Genomic DNA, 14,454 nt, shown 5'->3' with positions numbered 1-14,454 from the left:
TAAATATTTAAAGTTTTTATTTAACACAATACTTTATTCAGTATAGAGCAAAGTTTTCACAACTTTACGCTTGAAGTACACATTTAATCGAAACAGTCTTGATGCGTTTCTGCACTACTTAATTTGTAACAGGTCTTGGCAGGATCAAGCAACTAGAGACATGGCAATCAGAGCCACAAATCTATGTCGCATTCTGGGTGTGTGTGTGTTTGCGCGTAAACACATAATTTGATGCCATAATATAACGCAGAGGCCTACTCTTTAACAATGCTAGTGGCAAGAATATATGAGCAGAAGTATTAACCTTGGTCTTCACAACCATGATCACTTGGCAATATTTACACAAAATCTCAGAACCCAGGCCTCCTTTGTTACAAATTAAGTATTGTCTGTACCTTTGTGGTCAGTAAGAAAACAAAGTCTGTAAGCTAAATTCGAAATTGCATCACTTTGTGTAGAACGGAAAAAATTAACTTTTAAATTCCTGTAAATATGAAAGGTACATTCAATATCTGTAATGAAATTATTTTCACATCACAGTAAATATTTCACTTGAAACATTTAAGCAACACATTGTACCAGTCGTTCCACAGCATTGCAGCGGGCAGCACAAATTAATTTATGTAGTGTAGAATGAGTATTTGGCCTCTTCATACCTTATACTTAAAGAGCTACATGTTACAGTTATACAGAACTATCAAGCACAATTAAGGCATCTGGTGTCAACAGTCATCTAGAGTGTAAAAATGTACATAAAAGTAGCAAAAATAAACACAAGATTTTGGAGAAATAACATGGAAAAGCAGGTCCATACTTTAACCACACTTATTGGCAATGTTCATTTCAACAATACATATCTAACAGGATAGTCACCACTTGTGTATTGCTTTTTGTCAAGCACAATTAAAACAGTTTCAATAATAATAAAAAAATTACAGGAAATATGGGGAATATATTAAATCAAGGATCATTCTCAACACAGCAGATAGCTACACAACAAATGGAATCTAATAAATTAACAGTAATTATCATATTTAAACACTTATATAAATACACAAAGGCCAGTTTCTCCCCTCCATTGACTATAAATATGGCAGTGTTGTAAAAAGATGGTCTTATTTCTGATTTGTTTTTATAGTCTAAAACGGAAGCAAATCTCTAAAGTCAACACAATCTTGTCAGATTACACAGCCAGTTCAGCCAGATCCTAACAGAGAACTTGTCAATTCAATAAGCTCAAACATAATTGATTATCAATTCATCTTAATAAGGTTTGCAATAAGTTTGCATTAAACTGTAATTACATTTTAATAAATTTTGTTGGGGCAAATAGTAGAGGGGTATATGATTGCAATTTATATTTAAGCAGATTTACCATCTACATTCACCCTTTGACATTGTTTGCAACTTTTACAAACAGCCTGAACATAATTTCCCCATGTCAAACCATTTTAAATGTCAACTATAAGTGCTAAGCTTTCCTTTAGCAGTGCATATATTTCACAGGAAGTAAAGTCAAAAAATTTTTTTTTAATGCTACCTTGTGATGCACTCTTGCTTCATCACCATCCCAGGAGACCGGACCCTATCACAAGCTTAAATATAAAGAGAGAATTGTCAGAGATCTTCATACATCAACATCTTACCAGTCAGAATGATTCAAATAGGATTTTACTGTGACATATGGTCTCAGTCCCACAAGTCAACCACTAACCTGTTGTATATTTCAAGGTATTTATTTTATATATACTGTATATTTCATGTTACAAAAACATGAATGTACCTTTCAGTTGACTACCAAATGGAAAGATGGAAACTGCCAGATATCAATAGCTAGAAAGCTGCTGTAGCTACTGCGGTACACTCCATGGGGAACTGACTTCATATTTAATTTCATCATGTAGGCACCTTTTCCCCCATATTACATTTTTGACAAGTGAACTTGAATTATGAAACCTCCCAGACACCGAGCTTTTCAACCTTGTATGAAGGTCCCCACCACTTCATTCGCTGATTCTGAATGGGCTGGACAGCCTTTTCTGACAAGTGCAGTTGCATGCGGTCGATCTTATACTGATTAATACACGATGAGCCTCTTGTAGAGATACCCCGGTGCAGAACACTTTTGATATTCTTAAAAATATTCTAGTAAGTGGAATTATTTAATAAGTAATTATTTAATAACCCCCCTCCATTCACAGAATATACAGAGGCACGGTTCCCCTTTCACTGGGCAACAGTCCACTGTAACTCATGATCTCACATGTATTTTATGCATAAAACTTGTTTTATTGCATAACTGCATAAAGATACTAAGCACATGTTTATTGCATTATTACACTGTTTATCATACTGAAAGTATAGTTGTTTTTGCATCGCGGACCTCGTTCACAGGGGTATCTATAACATATCCCCAAGGATGTGGAGGGTCTCCTGCCTTTGGGAATGAAACCCAGGAAAGGTGTCTGGTTGGACGTACCGAGCACACGCCAAGTATTTGTGCTTTACAATGCTCATTTAATAACGGCAGTAATAAACGTCTGTAATTAGCGAATAGGTCAATGTTCAGTTAAAATGTAGCCCCTAACTGGGATGCCATCATTAAGAAATGCATGTATCTGTACCACCAGATAAGTTCCATATGTCGGAAAAATTAGCCTACACGACTATATGCAAATAACGCAGTACAATAGTAAATATACTGGAACTGTCAGTGAGATTGAAGTTTATGAAAACTTGGCATTCAAAAAACCTTAAACAACAAGATAACAAATGGCAAGATATAAACTACAAATAAACAGCCTTCCAGGCGAGGAGCAACTGAAGTATTTCTATTTCCTTCAATAATGTTCCAGTAAACAGGTCTTCACAGGTATTACAAGATTCTGAAGATGTGAGACGTTTCTCAAAATGATCAGAAGACGTTCTAAATCTGCACATCCTTTTTAAGGCAAAAACTGAGCCTTGTGCTTGTACCTTCAACCTGCAGCAATGGAAAAATCATAATTTCCTGTACAGGTAAATCACTAATAGAATGCATTAAAAAGCGTGCACATGAGCCAAGTTACAACAAAGCATTGAGAGGGCAACTACGACAAATTAAGAAGTGCATGCATGTTACAGCCAGGAATACAGTACTTGAAAAACACTACAATATATAATGTATCTATACTCAGAGATCTGACTGAAGTCTCTGCCAAATGTCTTAACTTGAACGTTTTCCTCATTTCATATGAGGCCATATTCAGTACTGTTTGGTACATTAGACTGATTTGACAATATACTGCACTGGAGAGGCCTCGACAGTATTGCTCATTTTTATCGGAAATTAAAACGTAAAATTGTATTTAAAGGTACTTTAACATCAAAACAATCTTCAGAAATCTTCAATATTTGAGTTATTGTCATTACATATCTAAAGGTGCCTGAGAGAGGCAGTTGGGAAGACCAGAAAGGATCGTATAGAACAGAAAACAAAGCAGCTTAAAAATTCTAATTCAAACTGTAACGGAACTGGACAACTCAGATGTTTTGAGCACATCAGTAGTTGGGACAATCATTACGCTGCCAGGACTGCTGTCGCAAAAAGAGAAGCTACCACTCACTCCAGAGCCACTAATGAGAGAATGGACAGAGGACATCCACACTCTACTGCAAAGGGACAACTGCGCACTTCCCAAACATCAGCAGTAACCAAAATAATGAAGATGTTATGCAACAGGCAAAAACGAGGAGGGAATCTAAAACAAACAAAATCACAAAAGATTCTTGTGAAGGTCGCCAGGACTGCGCCTATCCCTCGCTGTTTACCGCAGGCTGTACCGCCAGTTCCCTGGTTCTGGTGAGCTGAGCACCTTTCTCCTCCATGCAGGTGTCGCAGCCCCACACTGCCGACGCCTCCGCCGTCAAGAGGTTGTAGGCCGTCTCTGTCATTCCGGTACAAATTCGGTGGAACCATTTCTGGCAAGAGGCCTCGCACAAGATGGCCTCCTGGTCATCATTCACTTCATTCAGACATATCCCACACGGGTACACGGGCTCTGTGGAGGAGTGGCTTGGCCGGTTTGGGTGCGCCGCGCCCTTATTGCTGCCAGCACCTCCTCCGCTGCTGCTACTCCTCCGGCGCCTCCTCCTGGCCTCGAGGGAAGGCAGCTCCATGGAGATGCAGGGCTGTGGAGAGTTCTTTAAGGAGTCCTCGCCAGCGTGAATAATGCCATTGAGCTTATCCAGAGCGTTAGACTGACTGCCTTCTTGATTGATAGGGGTGTTTCTGCTCTTTAGCTTTGGGTCCAAGGCCCCGTCCTGACACGCGGTCTCCTCTGTCCCCTGGCTTTGTTTCTGGGGGGACGCACTCTGGGGTGTGCTTTTACTTGACGCTTCATTTACACTCTGCTTGGACGCGGTGGCGCTGGACTGGCTGAGGTTGTTCTGTTGCTGCATGAACCCAGGAGCAGCGTCCACACAGGGCCGCGGTGGCGCATTGGCAGCGGCATTGCCCTCCGGTCCAAAACCCGAGCCCAGGTCGGGGTTTGTGCTTTGGCTCATGCCGTGCGGCGGCATCTGATTGAAGCCATCTCCCGGCCCGGGTCTAAAAGGCTGATTGGGTGAGAAAGGCATGCTGCTGTTGTTGAACACCGGCTGGTTCCCGTAGGCAGGATTTTCAGGGTGACCGTAGTTGAAACCAGGGGGCCGGCTGAACCCCATGCCCATTTGGTTCTGGGGAAAAGGATGGAGCTGGTTTCGCGTCTGATAAGGCCCCCCGTATGGAGAGGGCATCCTGGCAGGCCCGTGCGGAGACATCCTCTGAGGGCCATAGCCGCTGAAACCAGGGTAGTGCGAGTGCCCGTAGTACGGGTTCCCAGAGGGCACAGGCTTGAACGACGGGACATTGTAGCTGTCATCAAAGGGATTGGCCGCCACCAGGTGGTCCCCACTTGGATTTGGCGGCGGAGCGTACTCCGAGAGAGGAGCAAATGGAGTCGGCTGTGAAAGAAGAAAGCACAGGTCCAATCCCTTTAAAATACCACACAGATCAAAATTTGGATCATGACGACAGCCAGATGGCTGTATCCCTCCTAAAACTAATAAAAGAGTCAACTGCCAATTAAGAAATTGCCATAAAAGTAAAATGATGAAAGCAGATTACCAGTTCTTCAGGTTATTCAAGACATCAAATATATTCAATGAATATTTAATATGGGAAATATAGCATAGGAATTAAAGGTAAGAGCTTCCCCTTTGCTTTAATATTATACCAGAGTCACAATTCAAAAAGCGTCACATCAGGGTGAACTCATGAAGCTACCTGAGTGTTTGACTTGCGCTTTTTCTTATCGGGGCTTGCCAGTAGCACACCCGGCCCTCCTAACCCATCAAGCCCCCCGTCTCCACCTGCAAAATCACATCCCAACTCATGTTAGAAATCCACTTCTTAGTACTTTAAAAAAAACTGCATTGTCCACTTGTATTATAAAAGGTGCGCTATCAACTGGGTCACACACACAATATTGGCTAACTTCGGCAACACCGATACTTAAAAGGTTGGCTTACTCATTCAATTTCATTAATACATATATATGTTTCAGTCCAGTCACATTAATAGGCTACACATAGCCTACATCTAGCCTATGTCCAGTCAGAAAACTATCATTCAGGTATGTAGCATGCTACGCCTACTTTTGACAGCACACTTCAAATGAAGGCTAACTGTTAGTAACTTTGCCAAAGATTTCCACCTTTATACTTTTGAATGATTTCAAATAAAAGCCAGACATTTCTCTATTCGGTTTCTAACCAATGCTAATTTGGGTTTAGATTTGTCGTGAGAAATATTAAAAGTTGTAGCCTACTTCCAAAATAATGCTCGTACAAGTTTCGCCTGCGTTTAAAAAACTGCTACTACTCGAACACAAACGGTTAGTTTCACTGCACTGGCAATAGACTAGCCTACATATAAAAGCGCAACTTGTGGTTTACCAACCTCAAATGCACTTTCTGGAAAAACGCTTTCAACAAAAAAACGTCGGCCGGCTTTAAAAGTTCACCGTAGCTTCGTTGTACGCGCAAACATTCCGATATATAAACCAACAGAGTTGTGTATGTTTTTAATGTAGCTAAATACGCTCGTCTTCCTTATTTTTCTAAAGTATGCTTCCACACAGCGTTGTCTGTTGAGAGTTTCAATAAATTCTTCAAAGGCCTTGAGGTAGGCCGACAAGCTCCTTCACAGTCGTAATTATGGTTGAGACTTGTGTGCAACGTATCATGCCCCCACAGACACTAGCTAGCTAACATACAACGTACAAGCGACCAAATATAACAAAAACACCGATTACCTCTGTTCCTTTTAAGAGAGAGGGTGTCTTTCTCCTGTTCTGCTGACATTACAAAGTCCCTTACATGACTAAAACGATAAAAAAGGAACAGGGTTATTATTAGCCTATTCTAAATGCTAGCTAAAGGTGACCGCACTCGTCTTCTCCCTTCGCAGCAATCAGAGCTATCTCTGTGTGTGTGCAGGAAAGCTGCAAGGGTTTGCAAAGTTTGGGAGGAGCGGACGGAATCAACTTAGTTATACGTTGTCAAACACATCGAAAATTGAAGAAAATCCGGAATGATTATTAATTATTGGCATATCTGGTATGTGATACATATATTGAAATAGTGCGTATTTTTCCGTTTCGCAAAACAGAATGTAAATGTCACAACACAGAAACCCCTCCGTATTAGCATGTGAGTGTGTCTGCACTGTTCCGTTTGATGTGGTGCCGCTGTTAGACGGCGATAAACCGTTGATGTAACATTGTGACCAGGAGACCTTTAATTATCGCGGTGTCCTCAGGATATTGTTTTTCTGAACATTGGTAACAATACGATAATAATATTGTTTTCATTATGTACAGAGTAGCCTATTACAGTGCTGGTTTACAGTGTTTGTGTAGAATAGTAGGCTACCACGCGGTGACCCAAAAGATCGCGTAGAATTGGTCATCTTAAAATTAAAGGCATGTTTTGCTGTGAATGATTGGCTGCTGTAATTAAAATACGTACATCAAACGTATACATTGACTGTAACGTAAGTAGGTTACTTTTTAAACGGGCATAAGTCGTTGATATATTTACGAACCAGTTAGCCAGGCTTATTCTAAAACATTCATATTTGAAGCATGTGCCATTTAGGCTCATCGAAATAGTGGGTGCTGTTTATTTTGTGACAGGCTATTGTAAAAATGACCGCTGTTGAAGAATGAATTATGATGGATCATTTACAACTTTACGCGAATTTAGTGCACAGCGATTTCCCCTCAGTATTGCCGTCATAAAGTGCGTGCTTAATGAGCAAACATACTGTAAGCTAATATCTGAACATTCTGTAGCTAATGGAAGATCTTCATAATTTTGTATGGGTCCTCCGGTAACATCTATGATTCTATTAACAGCAGGATTTTTTAAATGAAACGATTGCCTTTTTTTCATGTGAACAATATAATGTGAATCGCTTACACCTGAATACTACAACATACTGAAGGCTGTTTTTTTTTAACGAGAAATGGGTATTCTTTTGACTAGCATTTTAACCTATTTGTGAGAAATAAACTAATTAGTCCTTTGATTAGTCGCAAAGAATTACTTCATGCACTCTGCATATAGGTTTGTTATTGCAGCCGTTTTTGAATTATAGGCTACATATGCTGAAGTTGAGCCCTCGTGCCTCAGGAGGAGACCCTGTGTGGAATACTCAAGGGAGAGGAACAAGGGCCATATTGATTAAGATGAATCGACAGAGGAACTTCATTCCGCGGTGAAGCAGCATGAAAAAATGAATGGGTGAACAGAAAGGAAAAGTGAGGAATATCTGCCTTGGAAGTTATCAGGCTCTAAATGTCAAAAAGTGGAACTGAGCAAATTTAACAATATGACAAGTTCCTTTCAGGCAAATTCTCAGAAGACCTCTGATGGGAGCTACAGCACACTGAAACTGAAAGCAGCTCTGGGCAGTCCCTGGTTTTGGTATAGATTTTTCAATCAGTTGTGGTGTGTGCCACAGATAGAGAAAAAAACATATCATTTTCAGTGGATTTAGTTACACTCCACACATCTCCATAGCAATTAATGCCCCGGTTAGAAACTGTATCTGCAAAGGAGAGGATGGGGGAAAACGGTTTGAGATTCCATCATTAATTGTTTTTAGTATTTTTAGAGTTAAGTGAGAATGGTAATTGATAGTCCATATCATTATGGTTAAAAAAAAACAAAAACAGCTGCTGTTGCTACTGAGAATACCCACTAATCACTAGCAACTTGTTAAATCATGCAGGTAGTAGATTGGAGACTTGCATCCCAAACTACCAAAACCAAAATGGTGTTGATAATTGTGGCTGCTTAACTTAGGACTGAGAAAGTGAATAACTATTAATGTATGTTAGTGTCTCAATATGTTAGGAATGCTTGTCAATACATATTGAGATCTTACCTGTTCAGTCCCCTTAAATGTTTGAGTGGGTGTTCTCTGAGGACTTCCTTTACATGACCATGCACAATAACGTATATGTTACATATGTATCTATTTAATGGCCATTGTCACTTCCTAGAACTAGATCAGTTCTACAGTGAAGCAAGTAAGATGAAGCAATCTTGAAGAAAAATAGCAATAAAAAAATAAAATAATAATGCGTTTAAACTGGCTTTAAACTAACTTTAAACTAAAATTTGTAAAAAGCAACACTGCATAAGAACATTTTAGTTATGATCCAAGCTGTGATCCAATAGCTTTTTATTTTGTATTATTTTATTGTATACTCAATGAACTTTGAAACAAATTGTATTTATGTTAAACACAAAAAATAAATATCCTATGGCACAATGGCCAAGCACGTATGGGAGTGTCATTATTCAGAACTGAAGGCCAGAGTTAAGATATCAGCCAGTAGCAGCCATGGTGAATATTTACTGTGTTCCTTACGCTAAACATCAATACATTTGTACCAACTGGTTTACTTGCAGTAAAGCTACATACATATTTGTCATACTTGGTGATAACATTCTGCTTTTATACATGTGCAAGACTAAAGATAAACTGAAATGACACATAAGTACCTTTCAAAGTAATTTGCTATTTTTTGGTTACTGGGACATCAAATATTGAGACACATTTTTCGAGTTTAAAATAATTTTTGGTTTTAATTAGACTAGCATATCATTTTTGGCATGAACATTGTTGTAGCAAAGACAAGAACTTGTCTGAGCACACCTGGCAGAAAAAAAGCTGAAGGTACATGAGTTTTCTTACAAAAAAGAAAAACAACAAGCAGAAAAAATAGATAACAAAACATTGACAAGCAAAATAATAATTACAAAGGAAGTACATTCAACTTTCAAAGCTGGTACTGGCCTTGACACCAATAACAGATGAGGAGAAGTGGATCCCCCTGAGTAACATTTTGTATAAATCCACAGCCCCCACTACTGCTGTAAGAACCAGCACACCCTTTAAAGAAAGTGTGGCTATGGGATTCAGAGCACCTGAGTATCACTTTAAACAAGGAGCCCTCAACATTCCCTTTTGTTTCATCACACGTTCATAAAAGAACAAAATTAAAATCTTACAAAAAAGAAACAGATTCAGAAACACTGCAAGAGTTGCATCACTCTATTCATAACACTCCTATGTAACACTGGACACCTGGCGTCAGTATTCCAAAAGTCTGGGTCGAACATTTCTCTATGAAAGGACAGAATAAGGATGTTAAATTATGTCATGAAGACGTGAGTGTTGCTATGTGTTGCTTATTTCAACACATATTATATCTGCATGTAGAAATAAGCCACCGTATGTTTGTTTTGAACATCATACACCATATGTTCCATCCTTCGAAGAGATAGCCAATTATATTTCATAACTTTGGAAAGTTCATATAAGGGAAACTGCATTTTAATGGAGATGAACTTTCTTTGCAGTAATAAATGTAAGCCAGTATGCTATTTAGAACATAGTAATTGAATGAAGATGTTCGTTAAACCCAATACAGTTGCCATAGAGTGGAAGTTCAATAAGTGGTACTAGTCATTCAAAGCATTACTCCTGCACATTAAAAGCAAAAAATAAAATAAAAAAATCATGTACAATATGAACTGGACATTTTAATACAGCTTTCCAGATTGCTCATCTACAACACCTTAAAGGATATATTTACATTTGTATGAAACATTAACACAATTTAGGCATCTCTATGAAAAACCAAAATTCAGTCAGTACTTTTTTTCAACACTTGGGTTGTATATTTTACCCCTTGAAATGAATAAAAATGCAAAATGTATTTCTCCACCAGTGAGAAAAGTAGTATTTTTTTGCTTGAACATTTTTGAAAAACATTTTAAAGCACTAACCATGTACCACATTCATCGTGGTTTGTGGTCCTCAGAGACAACCATATTTTAGTAAGAATTTATACAAATGGGAAAATGTATTCAAACATTGTAAAAATGAGAAGACATCACACAAAGATGTGGAACTACTTTGATCTCCAGCTAATATGCAACGGTGAGGTAAAAAATCTTTGGTTTACATTGTTTGCTTTTCAAAAGAAAGTAAAAGTGATTGTGTCGCTCTTCTGGGTTATCAATTTGGCAATTAGAATCCTTTGAAGACAGTGTTAAAACACAGGATGAGAGATAATATAAATATATATAAATCTGCATATAATTTTCTCCTACAATTGTAAACTCATCTGGTCGCACAATGGTTCTTTAAAGGAAACTAATTGCTGGACTATTTGGTTAATGAGCATGAACCTTATTATTTCTCTATTCATGTCAGTTATTAATCACTCAAATATGCAAGCAGCACTTTCTGAGATATCATGCACATTTTGACTCATTTGGTCACGACAGGGGCACACATGTGTAAGGCATCTCTTATAAAAGCAACATCTTTGCTGATCCACAGGAACCTGCATTTGATCTTTGGTCTGGCATGAGGAACACCCTCATCATATTATTCCCAGGACCGCCCAAAATATAATACCAAAACCAAATGAGGAAGCAAACAATTCTTTGGATAGTAGCATCGGTCACCGTCGCATGTTAGCTGGGATCCATAAACCAAGAGGTGACACTAATCTGCAGGACAAGTGCTAAAATTTTTATACTCTAGAATAAAAGCATCAACTATTCTGAGAAACAAATATGACAAGCATGTGTACTCAGCAGCATAAGTACATGTCAGCTGACAAAAATATATATCTTTGGAGGTAAAAGGTTTTTTTGGTGTATATTCCATTCTCCACTTCCATTTCATTGGTTGCACTATTTTTTGGTTTTCGACAGTCATTCTACACTCTTCTCGCATCCCCATGTGTTAAAACGGTCAGACTCAGAACAATTACACTTTGGTATGGGACATTTACATTCTATCCCATGATATCTGAGGGACCGCCTACACATTAAGGCCAATTTTTAAAGCTTTTAAGGTTTGCTGTACAGAACATGTCAGTACAAACATTTTTGGTTAGTTCTCACTGTATCAAACAAAAATGGAAGTAAAATAACACACAAATGAAAACCTGCTATTAAACGGACACAACTGAACAACAATTTACAACTGAAGAAGAATTTCTACATGTGAGAAGGGCTTGAACTCTCTTAATTCAAGTCACATTGGCAACACGGGACTGTCTTGCCTTTACTGGCAAGAAATTATAGAAAAAAACATTCATAAAGATCTACAACTACCTCCTAAAATAAACAGTTCTGCTCTAAGAGGATACCCTGTCAGTTGACCATGTAACAATACAAAATACATGGCTTTTAAAATGTACTAAACCTTGCTCCCTGAGTTTAGGAAAATAATAACACTACATAATGACAAATTAAGAGGAGGTAGTATAAAACAGAGACTGTAAGGGCAATGACACATAAATAAATATTCTGATGACTGAAAAAAATCCTTGCATGGGCATTTCATTATTTTACCCTTTAACTTAAGGAATTCACAAATTTAATATCTCAATGGAAACAGACAACAGAGCACTGAGCATGTAACATTCATATTATGAAAAAAATGAGTTACTCTCCCCTTAAAAAGTATGTGGTATGTATTACCCTTTCTGTGGGATAAACAAGCAGTCAGTTAGTCAGTGCATTTTGTGGAGCTGTACTAGGAAAGATCACTCACTGTTGAGGAACAATAATTACCACATACTGTTCTACATCTGGATTGTTCCAGTTGGTCATAAAACAGATTTTCTGATATTCATTTTTCCTCAACTATCGTGGTGTGCATGGGGTGAACATCATATGAGTTCACCAAAGACTTCCAAAATACAAATGGTCTTTTTGTCATGATGACATGGAGGTTATTGGTGGAGAGCACCAACATCTGCACCTATCACCACATCTAACATCTTTGTATATGTCTGAGCTCACAAGTGGATGGAATGACCTTACCTACATAATGAAATGTGTGTGCCTGTATCTGTAACCATTTTTTTGAGGTAGTTCCAAAAATTCACATTTTGTCACTGACTCTGGTCCCATTCCCAAGTAACAGTATTAAAAAATGGCAAACCTGCTCTCAAATAGTCTGCGTGAAAATGAACCCCTTCATGGGTCACAACCAAAACACCATCACCTTAATGTCCTTGAACCAACCTAAAGAACATCAAGAAAAATGACCCACTGAAAATTAAATAAAAAAGTAGTGCAGTGCCCTTACAATCACTTTCTTCAAAACAAAAGACAAAGACAGACACAACACAAATCTTATTTAGCAAACACAAGTTATTGCTATCAGGAAGTATCAACTGTTATATCAATTGAAGAGTCCCATCACATCCCTCAGGTTATTAAATATATAGCTGGAGTTTCCTATGAGGTAAACCGAGGTAGATAATCAGCAAAGAGGAGTACCCCCCTTGCTCCAGTGATATACTCTCTTAAATAATGTCAGAAATGGAAACATCCAAGTTCACATTTTTGACAATCTTTTTGAAACATTCATGGTGGGTGAGATTTTTTTTTCTTCCAAAGAGACAGACAAATGCAAAGAAAGAAAGAACGAAAGAAAGAAAATAGAACACATTCACAATGAGAAGAGATCCCAAAGGCAGAGCCCCGTTCTTCCATAAACCCTTTTTTGGCTTCCCGTTCATTGTCCATTGGAACAGGTCAAGTAGGGGACTGGGGAAGGGGAGTACCTGGGCACTCACACTGTTAGAGGGGAAGCTCTGCCTGAGAAGGGTCTGAGGCCGGTTGCCGGTGACAGCAGAGCGTCTCCGCGACGTCTCCGATCTCCACGGCCAGGTGCGGCTCGTCACCGCCGCGGGCGGGCCACTCTTCCGAGCCCCCGCTGTCCTCCGCCCGGAGGGAGGGGGGCCGCGTGTTTCGGCCGGAGGACAGGTTCGTCATCTCGGTCTCGTCGTGCGAGTAGCGGCCGGAGTCGCCCGTCTCGTGGCTGCCCTCGCTGGAGCCCTCGCCGTCGCCGGTGCTGCCAAAGAGCACCTGCAGGGAGGCCGGCTGGCCTGGAGACGACGGGGAGTCCTCCTCGTACCGCAGCACCGTCCTCCCCGGCTCATAGGGGCAGGCACCGGGACCCCTCCTCTGAGCCCGGGGAACGGCAGACAAAAATAGAAGGGGAAAAGAGGGAGAGAGATTAAAAACGGGAGCAAAGGTTCTACTTCAACAACACTTTTCATCAAGGCGATTTCCCAATGTGTGCAGTGCATTAAAAAGAAAAACCATTTGCGCTGCTGTGGAGTACATGTATGGCTGACACACTGGGATAAAATGCAAGCTATTTTCTCAGGCTGGGTCTCATTCAAATTACTCATGAAAGGATAATGGGGATCAACAGTGCGTGGGAGTTGCTTATGTTTCATACAAAAAAGCACAGGTGCTCATACAGAACACTGTTCCGCCTCTTCCTCACCTGGCCTTTCCCAAGGTTCAGCGTCTCTTTCTTACTGAAGAACAGCCATTTCTTCTTCCTCTGGCTGGTGGAGCTGACTGGGCCCAAGCTATTTATTACCAAGTCTGTTCCACCCTGAAAGAGAACATGTCGTGCTGTGACCCTGAGCACATTATTCCCACATAAACATCGGAAAACTCTTGAAACAAATCTTGTTGCTTACTGATCCCCATAATTTCAATCACGGCATGGGCAAATTAAGTTGGGGAACGGCACAGTTCAGTGGAGCTACACACTGATATGCTAACTGATTTATACCTTGATTAACAATGATAAAAATAATTAATTCGATTAAACAAGCCAAATTTGAAGCCGCTGCTGCAGTGCAACAGCTCCTATCGGACCTTGCAGATCAGAGTTACCCATCCATGACTGACACACTATCTCGAATAATTCTGAATTAGTGCCCTGCACCCTAAAATCACTTTGCATACCCAGTTGCTACAGGTGGGCTTTATTCAGCCCCAACAACCCAAAGGGGTCCTGTGGAG

At 39.7% G+C, this 14,454-nt stretch overlaps 2 protein-coding genes across 2 annotated transcripts in view; both read right to left on the bottom strand.

Annotated features, from left to right (window-relative positions):
* pygo1 (pygopus family PHD finger 1) lies at window positions 1–6,539 on the bottom strand. Its single transcript, XM_035419765.1, has 3 exons — window positions 6,336–6,539; window positions 5,306–5,391; window positions 1–4,983 (listed from the first exon to the last, which is right to left on the bottom strand). The coding sequence occupies exons 1-3, from the start codon at window positions 6,382–6,384 to the stop codon at window positions 3,793–3,795; spliced, it is 1,326 nt and encodes a 441-aa protein (XP_035275656.1). The 5' UTR covers window positions 6,385–6,539; the 3' UTR covers window positions 1–3,792.
* Window positions 6,540–10,734: 4,195 nt separating this feature from the next.
* Window positions 10,735–14,454, bottom strand: part of LOC118227030 (protogenin A-like) — a 47,435-nt gene continuing 43,715 nt past the window's right edge. The window contains exons 18-19 of the mRNA XM_035417111.1: window positions 13,925–14,038; window positions 10,735–13,596 (exon numbers count right to left, since the gene is read on the bottom strand). Coding sequence (XP_035273002.1) covers window positions 13,210–13,596; window positions 13,925–14,038 — 501 coding nt within the window. The 3' untranslated portion in view covers window positions 10,735–13,209. The remainder of the gene's footprint in view (window positions 13,597–13,924; window positions 14,039–14,454) is intronic.

Source organism: Anguilla anguilla, chromosome 5, assembly GCF_013347855.1.
Source record: "Anguilla anguilla isolate fAngAng1 chromosome 5, fAngAng1.pri, whole genome shotgun sequence".
In the NCBI taxonomy this organism is placed as follows: Eukaryota; Metazoa; Chordata; class Actinopteri; order Anguilliformes; family Anguillidae; genus Anguilla; species Anguilla anguilla.
Note: the sequence above shows the minus strand (reverse complement) of the source record. Positions and strands in the feature narration are given on the sequence as shown.

Bases quoted from the DNA above. Each gene is read 5' to 3' on its own strand.
- pygo1 (XM_035419765.1), bottom strand. From the start codon at position 6,384: ATGTCAGCAGAACAGGAGAAAGACACCCTCTCTCTTAAAAGGAACAGA. The intron at 5,392-6,335 runs GTAATCGGTGTT...GTGATTTTGCAG, and splicing joins CTCTCTTAAAAGGAACAGAG to GTGGAGACGGGGGGCTTGAT. The intron at 4,984-5,305 runs GTAGCTTCATGA...CTTCTTTCACAG, and splicing joins AGCGCAAGTCAAACACTCAG to CCGACTCCATTTGCTCCTCT.